This window comes from Equus przewalskii, chromosome 1 (genome assembly GCF_037783145.1).
Source record: "Equus przewalskii isolate Varuska chromosome 1, EquPr2, whole genome shotgun sequence".
Taxonomy (NCBI): Eukaryota; Metazoa; Chordata; class Mammalia; order Perissodactyla; family Equidae; genus Equus; species Equus przewalskii.
The window spans coordinates 52,458,158-52,483,407 of record NC_091831.1 but is presented as its reverse complement, the minus strand read 5'-3'; the positions used below and the strand labels follow the sequence as shown (position 1 = coordinate 52,483,407).

The following is a 25,250-nucleotide window of genomic DNA, read 5'->3' as shown; positions in this document are numbered from 1 at the left end:
GGAATTTATGTAATATAATGGGATTTAAGATGTCACCACAAAGGTCAGGGATTTTATCGCGAGGGAAAAATCATTCCATTTCTAAGCTACATATCAGTATCAGTTTGAGAGCAAGCGTTAGGTCATTCTCTATCAAAATTGTCTGAAGGGAGAGAAACTGCTCTTGTTTTATGATATTTCTTGTATCCTAAAATGAAAGTGCTATTCTAGACATCAGTTAGAACTTTAGAGGAAATCTCTTAGAATTATTAAGCCAATCAGCTCAAGTCACCTAGGTAGAAACTAGCAAGTGGTATATTATTACCTAATTCATACCTCTGCTGGCCCTTCTAACAGTAGTTAAATTGAGAGTATGTGTGACATAAAGAAAATATTTGTTGGATTGGTAAGCAGCACTTTGTTAGGGTAAAGCAAATTGCTCCCTTATTATCTTAGAAAGTGTGTAACAATATTTTGAACACTTATAATATTGCTATTATTAAACCTACTCAGGCATATCTGAATATTTTAGTGCTGTGATCTTATTTTTTATGCTGTTGTTATTTTTTCGTTCAAACTTGGATAGAAGTAGAGAATCCCTGAAAAATAAGGTTCGTACAGTAGTCTTACTGTCAAAGTACAGATTCCAACGTGATTTTAACTTTTTATCTTTGAGAAATGCTTTTTTAAAATTACATCTTATTTTTCTGTGCACATGAAAAAAATCTGTATTTTGATCATCTCAAGTAGTAATTCGGGGCAGTGTTTACCTAGAAATACAGCATTTGGAAATTTGTAGGTAATAACTAAGTCGCATTGTCAAAGTGATTATCTTCTCTTTTATTGCTTTCTGATTATAAGATTGCATGAGTTTAATATTCTAAGTCTCCCGTCTTTGTGAGTGTTAGACTATCGCTGCATATGGAATTTCACGTAACTAAAAAGGTTACAGAAAAATAACTTCTACCTAATGTTCAATTTTTGCTGTTGACCCATTCTGACTTCACAAAATAATGTTACCTTTAACCTCATATATAATGTAAAGAAATGTGTCAGATTTTGAAAGGCAGTAACAGTGTCTATTATTCATTCCTTTTCATTGTACTACTTCAAAAGAGAAAGAGAGTAGATGAACAGAACCTGAGCTCTAGAGTCACAGAACTAGATTCAAATAGTAGGTCTCTCTGTCACATTCTGACTATAACCATGAACCTCTCTGAATATAACATGTAAAAAAAGGAAAATTGTTTACGTCAGTAAATAGGAAAAAGAACTTCATTTGGCTACCTGCTAGCAACTCTTACAAGATTTGATCATTTATCCTTTTGTGAGCCTCTTTAAAATGGGAATGATGACTACAAGTTAACAGAAATACCTGTAACTTACAAAGCAGCCTACGTAGGGGAGGAAGACTTCAGCAACAATATGACTGTCATAACCAGATAGTGTGTTGGGATAATTTTCATGGGTTTTAACTAGTTTAGTAATTCATGTCATCCACTACCATGGATAATTCAGAATTGGATGCTTTAAGAAAACTAATTTCAGTAACTTTTTAAAAATCTTATTGTAAAAGCGTACTTATTAAGATGAAAAGAGGCAGATAGTAACTCTGTTTAATAGATGAGGAAATTGATACATCGAAGTTTGAATTTATGTAAGTTCATTTCAGTAAAGAGACTCAAATTAACAGTTTTGAATGGTATGTTTTTTCCGCTAAAAACTGAATGGATCATTGTTGAAAATATATTTGTATGTTGTCTAATGATCTTGGAATATAGCCCATTATCTTAACTTGTTGACTGAATAAAATATAAATAAATGTTGAGCAAATTTTATATCCCAATAGTTTTAAGTTGTACAATTTCAATATAGGGAACTGGTTTTATAGACCATACCTGTACCAGTCTGCAAAGTATTGGCAATGCTGCTTTAATACCAGCTTACACCCCTTTCCCTCAAGTAGATAAAGGTTTGGGAACAGAAGACCATAGTAAATTTAATATAAGTTAGCAGTGACATCCATGTCATTGAGTAGTTTTCTATACAAGTATCCATCTTCTTCGTGCTAGTTAAATGTCTAGAATAAGAGTGAGAAGAGCAATTGTAATACAGGGGGGTGTCTAGACTAGAGAAGACTCAGGGCTGCAGAAACATAAAACCAGAATTCCAATGTTTGAAGGACTGTCAAGTGGGAAAGAGATTAGACTTGTGTTTGTCTCCAACGAGTTACGCTTGGATCTATCTATGGAAGTTAAAGTGAGAAAGATTTTTAAAGAACTTGATAGCTATCAGAGCTGTCTGGAGATGGTAATGATTTTGATTTTCCTTGGGAAATAGGAGTTTCCTGTGTTTCATCTGTTATAGACTAGATTGGCACCTGGTATGCATCAACAGGGTCTGAATTTTCCATGGTATCTTCTATTTCTAAAATGGCGAGGTTAAACAAATATGCAGTGTGTTATTAAAGGGGTTTGGAGAAAAGGGGCAGCCAGAAAGTTTCTTTACAAAAAGGAAGACATGTCATAGACCTTTTTTTTTCCCCAAAATGACAATTATACCTACTTTTTGTATGACACTTTTTCTACTTTAGTATTTCCTTCTGCTGTAAAGTACCATTTCTGTATATTTTCCAAGGAACATAGTTGATAACTTTAAAGGCCTTTACTTCTGCCTGGTGGTGCAAGGTATAAATGAAGTAATCAGAGTATTTACCACAATATTACTCCAAAAATACAGATTAGTCCTGTAAAGCAGTGATGAGATGAGATGGAAAAGCTTTACTTGGATAAACTTCAGAGCAGAAGAGTGAAGTATGACCTGCTTGATTAGGGGAGGGGTCCTTCTTTGTACTCTTCAGCCATTTTTTGGCTTTCCCAAAATGCCAAATTATTTTTATTTACCAGATATAATTCCCTTCCTTTAGCTCCTTTCTCTTCACTGGTTTCCATGATCTGCCAGTCCACTTTTAAAGGGGCCACCTATTGACAGTGCTGCTTTGTTGTTCTTCCCAGCTCTACTCTAGGGCTCCTGCCGCAGATCTCAAATGCAGGAGCAGCAGAGGTGCTTTGAGAGAGAGAGAGAGAGAACAGAATGTCAAAGAGTCCAGCGGGGGACCAACAGATTGTGGGAAACCATGTGACTGTGTGATTCACATCTCCAAGGAGAGAGAACTGGTTGTTTCTGTGGCTAGATCCACCCTGTTATGAGGATAATACCATCAGTAATGTAATTTTAATTGCCTGGATGCTTTGACACTGGCTGGAAAAAATAAAACTCTTAGCAGTGAAGTTACTGGTCAGAAGAGTTTGAGTAGAACTGAATTTGATGGCATTTAAATCAAGACACAGTGGGTAATATCTTTTGTAGTTTAAAACTCGATGGGGAGAGAGTGACTCGTCTCTGTGCTTATTTGTTGTCACTAAAATATTCAAATTTGATTCTTTTGCTGCCAACCTTGGATGACCTGATGCTGTTTGGTTTGTTTCTTAGTTCTATAGTGAAGTCCTTAAAAAGGTGACTGTATAAGGCCATACTTAAAGTTAGAAAACACATTAGTAAGTCTTAAATTTTGTCTTTGGGATATTGTTGTCAGGAATCAAATCTTACCATGGATTAATTTCTTATGCTCTGCTGTTATGTAATTGCTAATGAAATATAACTTACGAATTTGTGTTTTTGCATATATTTAGATCAAGGAATTTCCTTCAGTCCTTACAACATATAAGAGGGAAAGTCGGTAACATTAATGTTAGGAGAGTGTAACATGCACCTTTCTTTTAATCTATAATTCTAGGACGACATAGACAGCCTAAACCCAGTTCTCAGGGACAACCCACAACTTCAGGAAGAAGTGAAAGTCTGGGTAAAGGAACAAAAGGTTCAGGAGATTTTTATGCAAGGTAAATATTTTGAAGTTATGCATTAATTCCTTTGTTTTGTTTTGTTTTAAACTGGGCAGTTTCTCACATTTGGTTTTTGTTGTTCAGTTATGTGCAACATAAATAGAAGACTCAGTCTAATATTTTGAGTTATATACAGTCCAGGGAAAATAATAGCAAAGTCATAATAATAACTTCACCAGTTTATTAACTAATTTGAGCTAAATGCCTGGCATGAAATTTATAACCACACAGGTGTTTTGTTGATAGGAAAATTTCTATATTACAGAATACTTTAGGTGTGTCCTTCCTGGAGAAGGAAGTGTTGTTTGCAGTAGAGGGTTGCCCAAAGCCACAATTGATTTCCTTTGAAGAATGCTGTTGGTATCTGATAAAAGTGGCCTATTTCAGTTGCTTTCCTCAGCAATGACCACAATGCAAGTCTTAGTTCTGTTTCCTTTTTTTAGTAAGTTACAAGTTTGTCTACAGCACATGACTTTCAAACCAGTGAGGTGTTACAATTCTTAGTGATTTCTTTTCCTATAAGTAAAATCGTGTATTTCAAGTATAAGCTCTTTGTGAAGTTGAATTGAAACTGGGTCATTATGTCATAAAGTACTGATATTTTGTTGAATGTTTTTAAAAAGAAATGTTAAATTCCCATATTTATCTTAGCCCTCAACTTCCATGCCATTTAATTTAAGCATTAATAGACATAATTTCAAAGTTGTGGCTGTTTTTGCTTTGTATGGGTATTTATTTAGGTTAAATATTTTTTAGACTTTTAATATGGAAAATTTGAAACATACATACACAGAAACAGAATATTTCAGTGAACTTCCATGTGCCTATCTCCCAGCCCCAACAACTATAAAACTTTGGCAGATCATGCCCCATCCACTGCTCTAATTTGCTTTCATCAAATTTCAAACATCACCACATTCTATCCACTTTTAAACGAAGCCACCATACCATTATTACATCCAAAAAATTAATAGTTCCTTAATATCAATACTGGATACTCAGGTTCAAATTTCCATTTGTTTCATAAATGCCTTAAATGATTTTTAACAGGACTGATTGATTTTATAGTTTTATTTATTTGTTTTTTTAAAATCAGGGAATCTGAAAAATATCCACAAATTTGTTGATATGTCCTATCTATCTCTTTTTTTCTTCCTTTCCTTGCAATTTATTTATTGAAAAAACCAGGCTAGTTGTTTTTACTAACTTTTTGTTTCCTCATCATATTCTTGGAGGTGACAAGATTAAGGTAGTATAGTCCCTGTCCATCCTCAGCAGAATTACATGAAGCCAACTCCGAATGGGAACAAGGCAGTTAAGATGGTGTGCTAATAGGAATTGAAAATTGGTCATATTTGGAATTATTTTGTAAGCTTTTTCTATATTACATTCAGAAAAAATAATTTGGAGTTTTATTCTTCCATAATTAGAAAAGACTAGAGTTTGTATAATTGATTATGGCTAAAAATGTATTTAATATACAGGTCATATGGAATATTTTCTACAGATGTGTTAATTGACTTATATTTTAGGCTGATATTGGCATAGGTTTTTTTTAAACTGACAAATAAATATTAAACCATTAGTTGGTATGTTAAATGTCTTTTAACTGTAGAAGAAAGCATCAACCTAGGAATCAGAAAAATAAATTCAGTCCTAGTTCTTTCACTTAAAAATTTATTTAACCTATCGGTTAAAATTTATTTTAACCTCACTCTCTTAGTTTTTATAAAAGAAAAACAATACCGAAGAAATACCTAAGAATTAGAGATTAAATAAGCACTTGAAAATTTTAAAAGCACTTTGTAAATTGTTTATGTATAATACTATCATTAAGGCGCACAAGTTTTCTCCCCCTCACAGTTCTTGTTAAACTTTCAAATATTTGATATCATTTTAGTATCTGTGAATTGAAGAAATTTTTATCTCCGTTATCCTCTTCTGTGGAGTGACTTTTGTTTTAATAGGCATATTTTAATGTATACTAATATATATTTTTTGTTGTTTAATCCTTTCCTCTTTTCTGAAGGATACCTACATATAGATCCTTTTAAAAAGTGAGTTTAATCCAAAAATACACCATATTTCTTTATAAAAAAAGCATTTTGTTGCCATATTTATAAATTCACTTAGCAATCTCTACTGTTTTAAGACTTTTGGCAGCTTTTCCTAACTGTCACAGAGGAATCAGAATTTATAGTTGCTTATTGTAAAGCTTTGGCAACCAGAAGACTCAGGCATCAAGTTTCAAATTACCTTTCCATTTTCAGTGATGTAGTCATATACCTCAACCTTGTTAGGTAGCTTTGTTAACCTTACTGCTTCCTAGATCACTATAACTACATTTTGTACTGTTCCCTTGTTAACTTGATTTGATCCTAGAAACATTTTTTTCTGACTTAAAGTGCTTCTGTTTCCATTGAGTGAGGAAGTATGTGTGTCCACTAGAGTGTTTAGTGATAACTTCAGAATGATCTGGCTCTAACATATATTCACTTGTCTTAGAATACATTTTTTTGAAAACTAATATTTGAGTGTGATATAACTCGTCTATCACATAGCTCATGTTTCTCCTAAAAGGTAGCTCTTAAATGAAAATGTATCCATCTAAGATATCCCTATTTCTTGTGTTTTTTTTTTAAGGTCCTTATTCCTTAAATGGATACAGAGTGAAGGTATATAGACAAGACTCTGCCACCCAGTGGTTTACTGGCATAATTACTCATCATGATCTCTTCACTCGCACCATGATCGTTATGAATGATCAGGTAAATAGTCCAACTAATATTTTTGAAAAGAGATATTTAAAATTTACCTATTCTATGCCCCCTAAAAATGGATCAGTAATTTGACACTAAATAATTTTCATCTCTAGGTTTTTTGGTAGTCAAATAATCCTAATAAGTTTAAGTGTATCTGATATTAGATAGAGGTCACTTCAGGTCACAGAGAGATAGCGATGCCAAATTTATTTCAATACTGATAAAATTAGTCCCTTAAGTAAAGGCATCAAACTGTTTTAATTAATTAGTCTTCTTTTTTATCCTTAGGTAAGCTAAAATTTTCTTTCTTAAAGATTCAGCTTTTTTGTCTCTCCAGTAATAAAAGTATTTCCCAAATGGTTTCTTTTCACTGATGAAAACTTTAACATACACTGTAGTTCTTTTCACATCAAATTTGAGAGTTGGTATGCTCCCTTAATTTTTATGGTAAGTATAGTATATTAGGGATACATATTTCATGTGGAGTTTTAAATACCAGTCTGAAAAATCCTGGTTTTTAAATCTTTTTTTTTCTCTTTTTTTTTTTTTTTTTTTTTTTGAGGAAGATTAGCCCTGAGCTAACTACTGCCAGTCCTCCTCTTTTTGCTGAGGAAGCCTGGCCCTGAGCTAACATCCGTGCCCATCTTCCTCTACTTTATATGTGGGACGCCTACCACAGCATGGCATGCCAAGCAGTGCCATGTCCACACCTGGGATCCGAACCGGCGAACCCCAGGCCACCGAGAAGCAGAACGTGCGAACCTAACCACTGCGCCACCGAGCTGGCCCCGATTTTTAAATCTTTTAAAGGTGTAGTTTATTTACCTGAAAAAAATAGATGTTTATACCTTCCTACCTGAGTGAATTGTGGAGGGTATCTGAATAAATAAGAGCCCCTTTATATAAACAATTCAAATGCTTTGGTTAAAATTTTAGTCAAAATGCTAAATAAATTATATTGTTTAATTGTGTTTAACTTTTTTTCCTAAAAAGGTGGCAAACTTTGACCTCTAAGTGAAGTGCAAAGTTGCCTTTAGATTTTAAAATAGTTCTTTCTTTAGCTTGCTTCTTAAAATTATCATTATTATTTATTTACACAATTTTGGTCCTTTTCTTCTTCCGAAGCTCTATCTTCTTAGTTTTACTTTATAGCTGCTTTTTGAAGATTACTTCCTATTTTTAAAATGCATTTTATGACTTGGCATTATACTTTTAATTCTTATCCTTGCTTTTCAAGGTGTGCTTGCGGTAGATATATTTGCTTTCTAATTTTTGGTTGGCAAATGAAACAGTAGGTTTCAGAAGGTTAAAAAGGTAATTTTATCTTTAATAATTAAAATTGCTTTATTGTAAGTCTGAGAGTATCTTATAAATTAGAGATCCCAAAGTGATTTCTGAACATTTCTACTCGTAAGGAAATTGTACCTAATATCTCATTGGCTAGCTGATTGGATTTAATTTTTGTTCTTGTTTTGTGTCATGGATTAGGTACTAGAACCACAGAATGTCGATCCTTCTATGGTTCAAATGACCTTTCTAGATGATGTTGTTCACTCTTTATTAAAAGGTGAAAATATTGGCATTACATCACGGCGAAGGTCTCGTGCCAGTCAAAATAGCAACGTTGTTCACGTATGTATATTGTTAGTGATGGATTATTTTAAAATATTTTCCGAGATTGCATAGGATCAAGTAGTAAACAATAACTGTTATATTGGTTTCTTTTAGAGTCATTATACACGTGCCCGAGCAAATAGTCCCAGACCAGCAATGAACTCTCAAGCTGCTGTACCAAAACAGAATACACACCAGCAACAGCAACAAAGAAATATCCGTCCAAATAAGAGGAAGGGCTCAGATAGCAGTATACCAGATGAAGAGAAGATGAAGGAGGAAAAATATGATTATATAGCACGAGGAGGTAAGACCCACTTCTTTATAGGGGAATGAGAACAAATAAAACAAAAATGCATTTAAAATATACTTATTTAATATTGATGTGAAAAATAAAACTCTTCTTTTTTTAAAATCTTACAGAAAATCCTAAAGGTAAAAACAAACAGTTGATGAATAAAAGAAGGAAACCTGAAGAGGATGAAAAGAAACTAAATATGAAAAGACTACGAACTGACAATGTTTCAGACTTTTCTGAGAGTAGTGACTCAGAAAATTCAAATAAGAGAATAATAAATAATTCCTCAGAGCAGAAGCCAGAGACTGAGTTGAAAAATAAAAACACTTCAAAGATAAATGGAGAAGAAGGAAAATCCCAGAATAATGAGAAGGCAGGAGAAGAGACACCAATAGATAGCCAGCCTCCCTGGGATCAAATACAGGAAGAAAAAAAACACGAAGAAGCAGAAAAGCAGAAGTCTGTTGACTCTCAGCTTCAAGGAAAAATGATTATCCACTCATCAGAACAGGCCACACTTTCTGATCATAATCCCAATGATTTACTTCTTCAGGAATGCAATATGGAAAAAACACATACAGTGGAATTGTTACCAAAGGAGAAGTTCATATCCAGACCACCCACACCAAAATGTGTTATTGATATTACGAATGACACTAATTTGGAAAAGGTGGCTCAGGAAAACTCAAGCACATTTGGCATTCAGACGCTTCAGAAAATGGATTCTAGTGTTAGTGATTCAAAACATTCAATTGCAAATACAAAATACTTAGAAACAGCAAAACGAGATTCTGACCAGAGCTGGGTCAGTGATGTAGTCAAAGTAGATTTAACCCAATCAAATGTTAGGAATGCTTGTTCAGGAAATGATCACCTGAATATGGAAAAAGAGAAAAATCAATATGTCTCTTACATGTCTTCTCTAAACACAGTTTCTGTCATGGAAGATAAGCTGCATAAGCGAAGTCCGCCCCCAGAGACTATAAAATCTAAACTTAATACTTCAGTAGATGCTCACAAGACAAAATCTAATCCATCACCTGAAGCTATTAAACCTAAAATTACCCATTCTCCTGATTCTGTAAAGACTAAAGCCACTTATGTGAACAGCCAAGCTGCTGTTGAAAGAAGACTGGCAAGTAAGATAGAACATGAGTTATCAAGATGCAGTTTTCATCCAGTTCCTATTCGAGGCACTACATTGGAAACTACAAAGAGCCCTCTTATCATTGATAAAAATGAGCATTTCACAGTTTACAGAGATCCTGCGCTTATTGGGTCAGAAACAGGAGGTAATCACATTTCACCTTTCTTAAACCAGCATCCTTTTCCTCTTCATTCTTCATCCCATAGAACCTGTTTAAATCCAGGTACCCATCACCCTGCCTTAAGTCCTGCACCCCACTTACTGGCCGGATCATCCAGTCAAACTCCATTACCTACCATTAACACTCACCCTCTGACTAGTGGTCCACACCATTCTGTTCATCACCCTCATTTACTTCCTACTGTGTTACCTGGAGTGCCTACTGCCTCCTTACTTGGTGGCCACCCACGACTAGAGACTGCTCATGCCAACAGCTTGAGCCACTTAGCACTAGCACACCAGCAACAGCAACAGTTGTTACAGCACCAGTCACCTCATCTTCTTGGACAAGCCCATCCTTCTGCTTCATATAATCAGCTTGGACTTTATCCAATTATTTGGCAATATCCAAATGGAACACATGCGTACTCAGGACTTGGTCTACCTTCTTCTAAGTGGGTTCACCCAGAAAATGCAGTTAATGCTGAATCTTCATTAAGGAGGGTAAGTTATGCTGTGTTTGTATATCAGTATCTATTTATTAATCAACATATATATAAGTGCTTTTTCATTATCTTGTTAATTGTTTAGATTTCCCAATATAAAATGTATTCGAATTTTTCAAACAGTTGGTTTTCCAATTATAATGAAATTTTTGATGCTTAGTAACTTTTGGAGCTTTGGAAGCTGAAATCTCAGAAAAGCCTATTTATAAAAAAGCCAATTTAAGGAAGTAAAATTTAGATTGTTTTTAATATGCCTGTTATGAAGAATGAATATCTTCATAACTAATTATGGTACACATCCGTAGTAATTTTGCTCAGCTAAATTCGTAGAAGTGAAATTTCTGGATTAAAATATATATAAAATTGTAAAGCTTTTGATATGCACTATCAAATTATTTTTAAAAGACAAATTGTTATATCCCCCAGCTAGATACATTATATTGGTTGTATGTTACAAGCTATGACTCTCTAAGCCCCTTGTTTTCTTAAGGGTACCAAGGTTGGAGAGTCTAGATATTTGGGAGTAAGGTTGGGGCTGAGATTCTCTACCTAAAGCAGTATTGCTGAAAGTGGTGGTATAGGGCTCTTTTTCCTTCATGGGCTATGTGTTTTCCATAGCCAAATTCATTTTCATACTAGGAAATGGTTGTTGAGGGCATTACTAGCACCAGTGTCAAAAACGGAGGAGTGGGTGTCACTGTTAAATTCCAGGAGACAACTTAGTCCTTGGTGTTGCCCAGGATGCTCTTCAAGTATCCCACAGAATCTTTCTTAACACTATTTACTTATTTATATTGTGGTAAAAAACACAACATTAAATTTACCATCCTAAGCATTTTAAGTGTACAGTTCAGTAATCTTAAGTGTATTCACATTGTTGTGCAATAGATTCTCTAGAACTTTTTCATCTTGCAAAACTGAAATTCTATACATATTAAACTTTCATCCCCCTGCCTTTTCCCCCTAGTCCTTGGCAGCCACTTTTCTACTTTATTTCTATGGTTCTGACTGCTTTAGATACTTCATTTGAGTGGAATCATACAGTATTTATCCTTCTCTGGCTTATTTTATGCAGCATAATGTCCTTGAAGTTCATCCATCTTGTAGCATGAAACAGGATTTTCTCCTATTTTAAGCTCCATAATATTCCATTCTATGTATATGCCACATTTTCTGTATACATTCATTTGTCAGTAGACTTTTGGGTTACTTCCACTCATTGGCTGTTGTGAATAATGCTGCAAAGAACATGAATATTTTTGATACCTTTCTCAAGTTGAGTGAGAGCCACACTAGATATTTTGGAGGTGGCAATTTGGAAGACAGTGCTAGTGAGCTTCTCATTTACTTGAAGCATAATACTGCTTACATAGAGCCTTGGTTGTGGCACTAGATGCAAGGCAGTAGATGCAAGGATGCCAAAAGTTTGTCAGAGGAATTGTTACGATATTCTGGGTAGCAATGATGACATAGACTGTGTGGTGAGTCCTTCCTTGATTCCCACATTGTCATTATTGACCTTGGTTGTAAGGGGCATCAAGTGGTTAGTGGTGTAAGATGGAGTTATAACATGTTTTGAAGGATATTTCTTGTGGTTTATTCCTATTACAAACGTCAGCTCCTTTTGGCTCTACTTTCATGTGAGCTTTGGCCTTCTTTAATGAAGTTACCGGTGAGCTCCACAATTTATTCTTCTCCAGCGTCCCCACATTTGATGTTGGCAGGATCTCAGTTCTAGAAGAATTGTGCTTGCATTAATCATAAGCTTCTCATTCCCATTCTTGATGGTGCCATTGAACTTACAGTAAGTGGAATCTTACTAGAATGTGTACATTACAGAGTTGAAGTCAAAAGAGTCACTACTCACTGCAATATCCTCTTTGCCAGAATTGAAAGCAGGCCTGATGACCCAACTGCCCAGCTCAGCCACATTTTTACTCTGACCTGTCACTTTCATGTGTAGTGAATGTGGCTGCAGTTGATAATGGACAGAGGCAGGCTAGGAGAACATATGGGAGCCAAGAGCTGGCAAATAGTTTTGAATTTTCTTCCATAACTTCCAAACCCTGGAAAACAGATCTAAAAGTAATTGCTAGAAATGGCTTGGGTAGGAGCCTCTCTCAGTATGTGTCATCTAGCCTCCATGTTTATAAGGGCATAAAATGTTTTAGTAACTGGTCATAAACTTGTTAAACTCAAAACAAGCATATCAATTTTGCTTTGTTATATAAAATTATAAAGGAGTAAATTTTAGTAACATTTTGAGCAAATAGGAAGATCTCTTAACCCCGGTATTGTGAATTAAAGTGAAGAAACAGGAAATAATTTTTTTGTCTGTTTTTAAAGATTTTAATTTTCCTTCTTCTCCCCAAAGTCCCCCCAGTACATAGTTGTATATTTTTAGTTGTGGGTCCTTCTAGTTGTGGCATGTGGGACACCACCTCAGCATGGCTTGACGAGCAGTGCTAGGTCTCCTCCCGGGATCCAAACCAGCGAAACCCTGGGCCACCGAAGCAGAGCACATGAACCCAACCACTCGGCCACAGTGCCAGCCCCAGGAAATAATTTTTAGTGATAATTTATAGTCAAAAACTTTTATCACCACCATAATTGATTGCAACTTGAGATTTCTGGATCTTGTAGAACTGAGGCCTTTTAAACATATATTTGAATGATCCTTATGTGCCTGTATATGTGTATTTTTTCCCTATTTGAGGTTTACTGTTTATAATGCATATTTTTAATCTAAGTAATTTACAGCAGCATATCTTTGGTGTGATACTGTAATGCTTTTGCGTTATCATTTTGAGATGTAAAATTTATTCCTTTTGTTAAAACCAAAGAATTCTATTTTCCCAATATCTGACTCAACAAAGCATAACTCAACAAGACATGTTTTGGAGGAATGTCAGTGAGTCATAGTATAGAAACTATCCTTAAGCACGTAATTAGATAGTTGTAAGTCTCAACATAAAGATCAATGTCACCAAATATTCAGTATGAGAAAGGCAGAATATTGATATATAAAAAATTAGTTTTGTTAGACCTCCAAGTTTAATGATCTAACAGTGTTTATAGCTTACAGTGAAATGGAGGACAATTGGGCCTTGAAAATGTAATTTTCTGTCAATTCTAAGTAAATTGTTACACTGGAAAAATTCATTGTTTTTGAAGACAAAAATTGGCAAATGAACTTGATTTTAATTTGTGATTCTGGTGAAATGTATTTTAGGTATAACATTCTGTTTTTTCTGTTAGCAACATATATTCTTTTGGTGTTTGAATCTTAGGAAATCTTATAAGCTTGGTTCTCTTTACATCATTTATTAGTTAAAGGCAAAAACTTAAAGATCTGCATCAGTAAAATAGATAAATTTCTGGAAATTACTATTCTAATGTGAATTAATTTTCCATATCATATGAAAAAATCCATATAATAATGTCGGTTACTTATTTGTCTGAATATTTCTCATAAAATGGATTTAGAAAATGTCGCATGCTGCATAAATATACTGCTGTTAAAGCCCTGCTATGATACTATGTTCAGCTTCTTCTAGTAACTGAAGTTTGATTTTTTTTTTTTTTTTTTAAATAAGAATTCTCCCAGTCCTTGGTTACATCAACCAACCCCTGTGACCTCAGCAGATGGTATTGGATTACTTAGTCACATTCCTGTCAGACCCTCCAGTGCAGAGCCTCATCGGCCTCTTAAAATTACAGCGCATTCCAGTCCACCATTGACAAAAACTTTAGTAGATCATCATAAAGAGTGAGTTGACCAATGCTTAAAACTTACAAATACCTTGTCTTTTATAGTTTTTCTTAATTCACTTTCTTAAACAGGTAATTTTAAGTTAATAAATGTTTTAAAAAATCTCTTAAAATGGCTTCAAATAAGTACTATTCTTTCTGTTTGATATACTTCCTAATTTACTTGATAATGTTAGAGTACCTGAAAGGAAAGTCATGTTTTACTTTTATAATAAGATGATATTGCATAGAAACTATGTTTGTATCATACAAGAAAAAGTGTTTACAGAAACCTTTGTGTATTTTCTTTTCTAGAGAATTGGAGAGGAAAGCCTTTATTGAACCGTTACGTTCTGTTGCGTCCACATCAGTGAAAAACGACCTGGATCTAAATAGGTCACAGACTGGAAAAGATAGTCATTTGCATAGGCATTTTGTGGATCCTGTATTGAATCAATTGCAGAGACCATCCCAGGAGACTGGAGAGAGAGTAAACAAATATAAGGAGGAACACCGTCGAATTCTTCAAGAAAGTATTGATGTTGCTCCCTTTACAACTAAAATCAAGGGCCTTGAGGGTGAGAGAGAGAATTATTCCAGAGTAGCAGCATCATCTTCTAGCCCTAAAAGCCATGTCATCAAACAAGACAAAGATGTGGAATGCTCAGTATCAGATCTTTATAAAATGAAGCACTCAGTGCCTCAGAGTTTACCCCAAAGTAACTATTTCACAACACTGTCTAATAGTGTGGTCAATGAACCACCAAGGTCCTACCCATCCAAAGAGGTTTCAAATATTTACACTGAAAAGCAGAGTAATACCCTTGCTGCAGCAGCTAATCCTCAAACTCTGACTTCATTTATATCGTCTCTTTCAAAGCCTCCACCTTTAATTAAACACCAACCAGAAAGTGAAGGTTTAGTAGGCAAGATACCAGAACATCTTTCCCATCAAATTGCTTCTCACTCAGTAACAACCTTCAGAAATGATTGTAATAGAAGTCCTACCCATTTGTCAGTTTCTTCTACAAATACACTCCGGAGCATGCCTGCTTTACATAGAGCACCAGTATTTCACCCACCAATCCATCACAGCCTGGAAAGAAAGGAAAGCAGCTATAGTAGCCTTTCCCCTCCAACTTTAACTCCAGTGATGCCTGTAAATGCTGGTGGGAAAGTTCAAGAATCACAAAAGCCTCCAACTCTAATTCCTGAGCCAAAAGACTCTCAGGGAAATTTTAAGAGTTCTGAAAAGAGTTTGACAGAAATGTGGAAATCTAATAATAACCTCAGCAAAGAGAAAGCTGAATGGCATGTGGAGAAAAGCAGCGGAAAGTCACAGGCTGCTATGGCATCTGTCATTGTACGTCCACCTTCTAGTACAAAAGTTGATGGCATGCCAGCAATGCAGTTAGCTTCCAAAGATCGAGTTAGTGAACGATCTTCAACTGGGGCAAATCAAACAGATTGCCTGAAACCAGCAGAAGCTGGAGAGGCTGGAAGAATCATTCTGCCAAGTGTGAATTCAGACAGTGCTCATATAAAATCTGAAAAAAACTTTCAGGCTGTCTCACAGGGCAGTATTCCCAGTTCAGTCATGTCTGTTGTAAATATAATGTGTAATACTGAAACGGATGTATGCACATCTGCTGCCACTACCACCAGTGTTTCCAGCTGGGGTGGTTCAGAAATAATTTACTCTTTATCAAATACTGTTTTGGCCTCTAAATCTTTAGAATGTACCTCTTCAAAAGCTGTCAGTCATTCAGTGTCTCAAACACAAGAATGCAAGGTCAGCACCACAGCTCCAGTTACACCATCCAGTAGTAAGACAGGAAGTGCTGTTCAGCCCAGCTCTGGGTTCTCAGGCACAACTGATTTTATCCATTTAAAAAAGCACAAGGCAGCATTGGCTGCAGCTCAGTATAAAAGTAGTAATGTCAGTGAGACTGAGCCTAATGCTTTGAAAAATCAGACATCTTCAGCCTCCCTTCTCTTGGATAGCACTGTAGTCTGTAGTACAATAAACAAAGCTAACTCTGTAGGAAATGGGCAAGTGTCCCAGACAAGTCAACCAAACTACCATACTAAACTGAAAAAGGCCTGGCTTACTAGACATTCAGAGGAAGATAAAAATACTAATAAAACGGAAAATTCAGGGAATTCTGTATCAGAAATTATTAAGCCATGTTCTGTCAATTTAATAGCCTCTACATCTAATGATATACAAAACAGTGTAGATAGTAAGATCATAGTTGATAAATACATAAAAGATGATAAAATCAATCGGAGAAAAGCCAAAAGAACTTATGAATCTGGGTCTGAAAGTGGAGACTCGGATGAAAGTGAAAGCAAGTCAGAGCAAAGGACTAAAAGGCAACCTAAGCCAACTTACAAAAAGAAGCAAAATGATTTGCAGAAGAGAAAAGCTGAAATAGAAGAAGATTTAAAACCCAATGGGGTTCTCAGCAGGAGTGCCAAAGAAAAAAGTAAATTGAAGTTGCAGAGCAATAGTAATAGTGGTAAGTAAATTGCTTTTTTATCTCAGGTAAAGTGGGCTGTCTGTTCTTGCAATAATGGTGCAATTCTTTAAAGATTAGTGAGCATAAAGGCATCTTTTGACTTTATTTGTATGCCCTAGCATAATGTATGTGCATTGACCTCATTTCTATATTTCATAAGTACTCTATTAGAAGAAATGAGAGAAAGAAGACATATCTATTTTTAAGAGACTTGTAGAGATATGTTTTACCTAGCACTAATATTGGCAAAACTCCAGTGTGTAATTTAGTAGTTACTCAGAATTTTGATCATTTCTAACAACTGTCAAAATGCAGTTATAGCTATCACACCAAAAGTGAATTTCTAATATTAGGTGTTTACCTTTAACAAAATATGGTTGGAAAAGAAATCCTATTCACATACACTTCCTTTAAGTCACATTTTAGAAGAGAATTACTTCAAAGCAACGCGAATGTGGTCTACACCTCCCCCTTCTCTCATCTAGTGATAAAATTGAAAGCTTATTGAAATTACTTTCTATTTAACTAATAATGCTACTCATTCAGGCAATCCTTAACAATGGGTAAAAGTTAAATAAGGGGCGGGGGGGGGGGGGGGGGGGTTGTGGTTTTGTGTGTTCCTTTCTATATTCCAGCAGAACTTCTATAATAGTAAAAGTTTTAAAATTGATAATATTTGTATTTCACTTATGGCTACAGGCAAAATAAGTGATGCTTGCCAGTAATATTCACTATAAAGTGTTTCTGTATGTTTTTACTCTAGAAGTAGTTTTTCTCAGTTTGCTTATTTCTTTTTAGGTGTGTTGCACAATGCAGAAAGCACTTAATAGTTTCACTATATCCGTGTATTCATCCACATACAATATATGAAATATCTGTGACAATGTGGACATTCAAGAAGTTCTTTCATAAGCATTTGGATGCTTGAAGGCTCTTATTTGAGCCTTTTCACTGAATGAGGTTTTCCCACATGCCTGTGTGAAAACCAAAGGCAAAGTGAAGGAGAGAAAAAGAGGAGGATGGAATCATAGAAAAGGACAGTCAGAAAGTGAAAGAACAAAGGAAAACAAGCTCAACTAGACAGAGAGGCTGACAGACTGAAATGCAAATATAGTCAGAAGAAAAAAAGGGAGATTCACAACAAAGGATACAGGATATGTGCCATTTACTTGAATATTGGATCATATACAGTGTTGCTTTTTCTTTCTCATGTATCTACTTACTTCCCCAGGGAATTCTTAAGAGGCTTAGTGTGGTCAATAGTTGTTTCTCTTCCATTTCAGGTAACAATTCCTTTGGTGTTGGATATTCAAATACCTCAGTTAAACTTACAGAAAACAGAGATGGGAACCTTCCAGCTTTTAACACTTAGAAAACTCTTGCCAAGTTAAATTTATATAATTAACTCATAATGAGGTCCATATTCTGTTTTCATTTTGAGGCTGAATGTATATGTTCCCAAGCAAGAGTTCTAAGACAAAGACTGGAATCAGCACTTTTTCCCCTCAAGTTGTGATACTTAGTCAAATCTCCCCTACTTAGTAACTGAATAGTTTCAGAGAGACTATTTTAAATCCTATTTATTCCCAAGTCCAAAATAATATTGTGACTATTAAATGCTATCTATTAATTATGGGCAGAGTTGACTTGCTTTTGTTCTAGGCTGTCTAGAAAAGTTCTCTAAATTGGGAATTTGTAAGTCTAACTGCTACACCTGAGAGGATTATCTACCTCATGGATTAAATATGACCTTTATCTTTCTAATGTAAATTGGAGTTGTCATCAGTCATAGTCACTCAAAAAGAGTGAGTTAAGTCTGCACTTAGAGAATGTAATTTGATTACATACACTATTATACATGTATAATTATATATTACACACAGATACATATATAACCATATGTTTCTTAATACATTCTAAAGCCAGGTATAATAGATTTTGCCTTATCTGTTGTTTTGGAATGTCTTCATGTCTACTGCCTTTTGTTACTGATAATTAAAAGTTGGCTGCTTTTCTGTGAGTAATTTTTAACATAATTTTGTTTTATAAACTGAAATTGTCCATCAGATTTAAATGTATCTATAAGTCCTATGATACACAAAACCAGTGGTTTAACTATAATCAGAATTAATTTCTATATCTCAAAAAATCTGTTTTAAGGTGATGGCATGTCAGAGGTTAAAAGTTAGCGTGTATTTGTCTGTTTTCTTCCTCGCTAGTTTTCTGTTGCTGGAACATCTGTTTGAGGATTTGCTAATAGAGAACTAAGGTTGAAAAGGTTCTTATGGTATAAAGGAAGTAGAAATAGCATTGAGTTAGATATTTTCCGTTGACTAAGTGCCTTAATCTCAAACTTTTAGATTTTAGATGTTGCCAATGGATTAGATATATAGAGTTGAAAGATGAAGTTTTATTTATTGTCCAAATACTATTTATAGTAAAATTCATAACGGGAGTTAGCTACAGTCATGTGTGGCCAACTCTAGAAGCAAAAATTATACTATCAAAAACTGTCCATATGACCTGGGCCTTCATGTCTTTGTAATTCATTCATTCATTTTTTAAAAAAAGGGGGCTCTAAGTGTCTGTTTTGTGTCACAGAATTGAGATTTGCTTTGAAATGTCCGGTTCTTTATTGTAATACTGTTTTAATTGTTCACAATGGTATGGTTATCCATACTCTGAACTGTTCCATTATTTGGAATATAAAAGCGTATTGGTTAATAGTTGTTTTCTAGTCAATCTAGAAATAGATTGCATTTGGTTTATTCTACTGTAACAAATGCCAAATAAAAATTTATCAGCAGTGTACAATTTCTGTTGTTTATTTTGACTTCTGAAAGCTCTAAATTTTTATACAGTCCATAGGAGAAAACTGTCTAATAACAGTGGAGGAAATAACAAACCTTTTACACAAGCCTTCTGGAAATGTTTTTACTCCTTAAGTGGTATGTTTGCACAAATATGTATTTCTCTAGTGGATTAAGCCAAATGGCTCCTTGCCCCAAGTTAAAGACAGAACAGGGGAGAACATGTAATTGTAAAGAACCAGACAGCAATCCTAAAAGTGCTTAATAACAAAGCCAATTTTAAATGAGCCACCATGGAGTTTAAACACGATACTTCCTATGTTAAGATGTGTGATCTTGCTGTAATTGTACTGTGTACACTGTCAACAGGTAAGTGAGAGTGGGAGCTCAGGACAAGAGTTTTACTACATGTTTCTGCAAGAAGCATATAGACTCAGGAGAATAGTTGTACTGCCTCTGATCCCCAAAATGGACAGGATTAGAAAACACAAGAGTAGGAAATACAATTTATTCTTTCAACACGACAAATAGCAAACTATATAAATCTGTCTGACGTATAGATATATTAATATGGGCATTATAAGTACACTTATAAGAATCAACAAATATTTGTCTGTCCCAACATAGGTTGCTTTTACATGAGTATATTTTTTTAAATTTAATAGGCAAAATTTAATTTATGTATAATATTTTGAGTTCTTCCTGCTCCATAGATGATTGATTACTTAAGCCAATGTTATTATAACAGTTAAGTTTAAGTTAATAAACATGGTGAAGCAGTGATGAAGAGTATAGTAAACTAATTTTTTTCCTGCAAATTTTAGGCTATATAGTGCTTTGAGTTTTTTTTCTTTTAGACTTTTCGGATACCCTTTTTTCTTCCTACCATCAGAAAAGACAGCCAAGTAAATAGTGCTTTTTTCTTTTAATTCCTTCAAGCCTTTCTATTTTTCTAAAAGATACTGCTTCTATCACTATATTGATATCAAATGTAGGGCATTATAATAAGGGAGAGATAGAAAAAATATCTTAGCCCCTTGTCTCCCAAATATTGGTATTATAAATCACCACTTGTCTTAATGAGCCACACATACCTTGGAGAATCAGATTAAGTATTTCAAAACAATATAAATATGTTGAAACTAGCTTATAGTTTCTAAAACTTTTGGTCTTTAGGTTCTTCCTGTGGCTCTTGAAAGAGCTTCCTCCTACGTATATCAAATTTCTGTGTAGAGAGGCTATATTTTTTGCTATAGATTTACATAGAAAATAAATGATTTTTGTGTTTGCTATTATACACATGTGAATACTTAATATGCAAAGATTTCAGTCAGCTGGAAGATTTATTAGCTCTTCATTTCCAGCATACTGACATGAGTTCATTTGGTTAGTAGAATAGTAAGTAAATAGAAATGCTGCTGTGGACTTTTTAGTTATTAATGAGTATCTAGAACTATAATCTCTTTGCTGCTTTTCTGCAATCTTAATATATTGTCAAAATTTTATAATTGAATTTTTATCTCAAGGAGTTTACCTTTCTAAAACGGTATAATCTTGCTAATACTTTCCTACTGGTTTTACAGCTGGCATCCCTCGTTCGGTATTAAAAGATTGGCGTAAAGTCAAGAAGCTGAAGCAAACTGGGGAATCCTTTTTACAGGATGACTCCTGCTGTGAGATAGGGCCTAATTTGCAAAAGTGCCGGGAATGTAGACTTATCCGGAGTAAAAAAGGAGAAGAACCAAGTCACTCACCAGTATTTTGTAGATTTTACTACTTTAGACGGTAAGTGAAAATACGTAATTGGAGAAAAGTATGTTTATTGGATATTGGGAATTATACTGTCATTCCGAGGGTATCTCTTGGAGGTGGGAATGAGTCTTTGAGCCTCTTTGTTTCTGAAACAGTATAAAAGAATATTAGGGGCTGGCCCCGTGGCCAAGTGGTTAAGTTTGCGTGCTCCACTGCAGGCGGCCCAGTGTTTCATTGGTTCGAATCCTGGGCGCGGACATGGCACTGCTCATCAAACCACGCTGAGGCAGCATCCCACATGCCACAACTAGAAGGACCCACAGTGAAGAATATACAACTATGTACTGGGGGGCTTTGGGGAGAAAAAAGGAAAAAAATAAAATCTTTAACAAAAAAAAAAGAATATTAAACTTTTTTTGTGCTAAGTTTAACTATAGCTAGCTATTGGACTGAACTCATATTCACATTGCTACTTGTGTTCATATGGCCTTTCTCTTCTGAGATATTTAATCTTCTTTAATGAGAAAATGTTAATATTTTTTTCTAGAAAATGATAGGAAACAGCAGTTTGATTTAAGGATTTTTTTTTTTTTAATTTATAAACTGTGGCCAAACAATGTTGCATTTATATCTGCATTAACTAGCAATTACAAATAGTCTATAAATCTAACTAAACAATCTAGGCATGAAACCAAATTCAGTTCATTGTATTGGGATACCCATACTTTTATTAAACATATGTAGCTATAAAAATATGAGTTATAAGATCATAAGGATTTGTTAGTACCATGTCACATTTCACAGGTTTTGTAGTAAACATAAAACAACTTATAGCTGTTATGAACCTATATACTGCTATAACATTAATTTTACTGAATAATACTTTAGTACTAAAAACTTACAGATAGACTTGTAAGAGTTCAACTAAAGAATAGCTGGGTAACCTAACCGGTAGAGACTAGGTTAATGTCTCAGATTCTAGAATCAGTCATTCCTGGATTTTAGTCCCAGCTCTGACCCTTCATTCCTGTATGACTGTTAACTGTAGTAGGACTGTATACACTAAGCCTGTCTTATAATGTGAGTGACAGTGGTACCTACCTCAGAGAGGTTTTGTCAAGATTAAATGAGATAAAGTACACAAAGTTCTTAGTGTAGTACCAAGCACATATGAAATGCTCTATTAATGTTTTTATTTTTTGCTGTTATTTTATTAATCATTATCATGATCTTCCTAAGAAGTTAGGAGACACTTTACTCTGGCAAATATACTGTTCTGGAGGCTGAGTAGAGAACTCAGAAATATGTATAGGCATATCTCGTTTTATTGCACTTTGCTCTATCGTGCTTCACAAATACTATGTTTTTTATAAGACCCTCCACCAGCAAAAAAGATTATGAGTCACTGAAGGCTCAGATGATGGTTAGCACTTTTTAGCAATAAGTTATTTTTTAATGAAGGAATGCACATTGGTTTTTTTAGACATAATGCTATTGCACAGTTAATAGACTACAGTATAGTAGAAACGTAACTTTTATATACACTGGGAAACCAAAAAATTCACCATTCACTTTATTGCGATAATCACTTTATTGTGGTGGTCTGAAACCCAACCCACAATCTCTCTCTCTGAGGTATGCCTGTATTGGTAGGAACAGAACAAATTCTGTTTCTTAGTTACTTCATGGTCTTTCTAGCCAGCAATCCTCAAAAGACAGACAACTTCAAAGAATAGTTACAGAATGTAGTACACATGGAAGTGCAGAAAAGATGAAAAGGAATTAGAAGCCAAGTAAGTTTGAAAAGATAAGAAAATCTTGGGAAAATTTGAAGGAAAGAAATGTTCAGATAGAGATATCATAAAGCTGAAATAAGATGATGGGTTATAACAAAGGGAGAAATTTTGTTTAGAAAAAAGAGGGAAAGGGTAAGGTAATAAAGGTATGAGAAAAAGGAGTAAAAGGAATGTTATTGGTGTTGTCCATTTGGAAAATACAGAGTGACTTATAATGAACTTTTGATATCCGCTGTTTGAGAATAAAGAGAGTAAGTGCAAAGATAATTGAGGAATAACCACCGGTCACTAAGGGAATGGCAATTTTGCCTTCCATTTACCCTAAACTTGTCTGAATTGAGTAGTTACATTAATTACATATCAGCAGCTAAGAGGAAGTAAGCACACTAATTGGGTTCCTAATAAACTTAAGAGTTTCATCCTTGTTCCTCTAAATCACATTAAAGTGTCATCTTAATGAAGAGAAATGTATGTGTACTTGGCATTTTCTTAATCCTCCCAGTAAGAGTCTTAAGGTGATTTAGGGCATTTTCAACTTTAAAGGTTCCTCATTTATATTTTGTATGAAATAATAGCACTGCTGTAGGCAGCATTTGGCCAACATTTTAACCCTTGTCCTCATCAAACACTTGGTCATAGTTCTCATTCGGTTGGAGTTAAGCGTAAGTGATAGGGAATATCTTATTTCTTGAAATAATCTAAAATTGGTGTGCTTATCATTGTCATTTGTGTAACACTATGGAAGTTATTTAAGTTGGTTAAATTTAATAATCAAAGTGTGTGTGTGTATAAAGGACTATCCTGTTTCCTTGTTTTTTAATTGTAAATATAATTTATATATATAATGTAATGTAAAAATATAAATTATAAATTTACAATTTTACAGAAAACAGACTTCTATCCTAGTATCTAATGCTTTTATGTTTTAATATTTCAGATTGTCATTTAGTAAAAATGGAGTGGTTAGAATAGATGGTTTCTCTTCTCCTGACCAATATGATGATGAAGCTATGAGTTTATGGACACATGAAAATTATGAAGATGATGAACTAGACATAGAAACTTCAAAATACATCTTGGATATAATAGGTGATAAGTTCTGTCAATTAGTAACATCTGAAAAAACAGCTTTGTCCTGGGTGAAGAAGGATGGTAAGGAAGTTAAATACTTAAAACATGAAACTGTACAGATTTCATTTTAAGAATTTCTCTGAAGTATGTTTATTTTCTGGAAGTCCCTAATCTTACCTAGTCTTGTGGCTTTTAGTTTTGATAATGGCGCTTTATGTACAAATGCCACCTGTTTATCTTAAGGTAACAAACATTTTCCAATTGAGTGAGAATTAAATGAATTAACAATTTGTGAAATCATGGTAGCATTTTGCTATTTCTGCCATTCTGATGTGATTTAGCATGATAAAGATACTTTGAATGCAAAATTGGGAAATTTCAGCATTTGCCATATAAAGACATAATCCATCTCAATTATTTAAGTTTTTAATCTGGTATGGTTCATCATAGTCTTTAGAGTTAGAAGGTAGATTTATATTTGAATCTCAACTTTACTCCTTGCTTAATTGTAGGAGAATGATAACTGCTTCATAGATTCATTTAGAAAGTAGTTATCTTAATTATGCTTACTTATGTAAAGCATCTAACATACTAGGTGCTCTAAATGTTAGCTTCTGATCCTTCTCTTCCCTTAAATCAGTGGTTTGTCCCCTAGGGGACATTTGACACTGATTGAAAACCTTTTTCATTGCGTAATTGAAAGCTGGGGGTAGGTAGAGTACTAGCTTTTAATAGGTGGAGGCCCAAGATGCCACAAAACATCCTACAATTCACAAGATGGTTGTCCCTCACAACAGAGAATTATTCTGTCCAAAATGTCAAAAGTGCCAAAATTGAGAAACTCTCCATTAGATGTAAGTCTTCTGAAGAGAATTACTAAGTACTTCAAGAAATCTGCTATTGATCTTTAGTTAATATATCTTCAAAGTTTTTGGTTTGCCTTTAAATGTTTGTTTTTCTGTATTTCAGCCAAAATTGCCTGGAAAAGAGCAGTAAGAGGAGTCCGGGAGATGTGTGATGCATGTGAAGCAACGTTGTTTAACATTCATTGGGTCTGCCAAAAATGTGGATTTGTGGTCTGCTTAGATTGTTACAAGGCAAAGGAAAGAAAGAGTTCTAGAGGTCGGTTTATAAATTGAAATTTTTTGTAGTGTTCATTTTCTTTAGGATCACTCATCT

At 34.5% G+C, this 25,250-nt stretch overlaps 1 protein-coding gene across 14 annotated transcripts in view; it reads left to right on the top strand.

Annotated features, from left to right (window-relative positions):
• Positions 1–25,250, top strand: part of JMJD1C (jumonji domain containing 1C) — a 346,491-nt gene that overhangs the window by 296,924 nt on the left and 24,317 nt on the right. For 9 of the 14 annotated variants that reach the window (XR_011523679.1, XM_070563438.1, XM_070563432.1 and 6 more), the window contains 10 exons: positions 3,776–3,881; positions 6,528–6,652; positions 8,135–8,278; positions 8,375–8,567; positions 8,684–10,368; positions 13,967–14,139; positions 14,436–16,642; positions 21,036–21,237; positions 23,938–24,152; positions 25,041–25,193. Coding sequence is in view for 13 of the 14 variants with exons in the window: in XM_070563438.1 (XP_070419539.1) it covers positions 3,776–3,881; positions 6,528–6,652; positions 8,135–8,278; positions 8,375–8,567; positions 8,684–10,368; positions 13,967–14,139; positions 14,436–16,642; positions 21,036–21,237; positions 23,938–24,152; positions 25,041–25,193 (5,203 nt within the window). In the remaining variant the exon portion in view is untranslated. Of the gene's footprint in view, positions 1–3,775; positions 3,882–6,527; positions 6,653–7,212; positions 7,457–8,134; positions 8,279–8,374; positions 8,568–8,683; positions 10,369–13,966; positions 14,140–14,435; positions 16,643–21,035; positions 21,238–23,937; positions 24,153–25,040; positions 25,194–25,250 lie in introns of those variants that run through there. The other 5 variants (XM_070563517.1, XM_070563533.1, XM_070563525.1 and 2 more) reach the window with 2 other exon arrangements.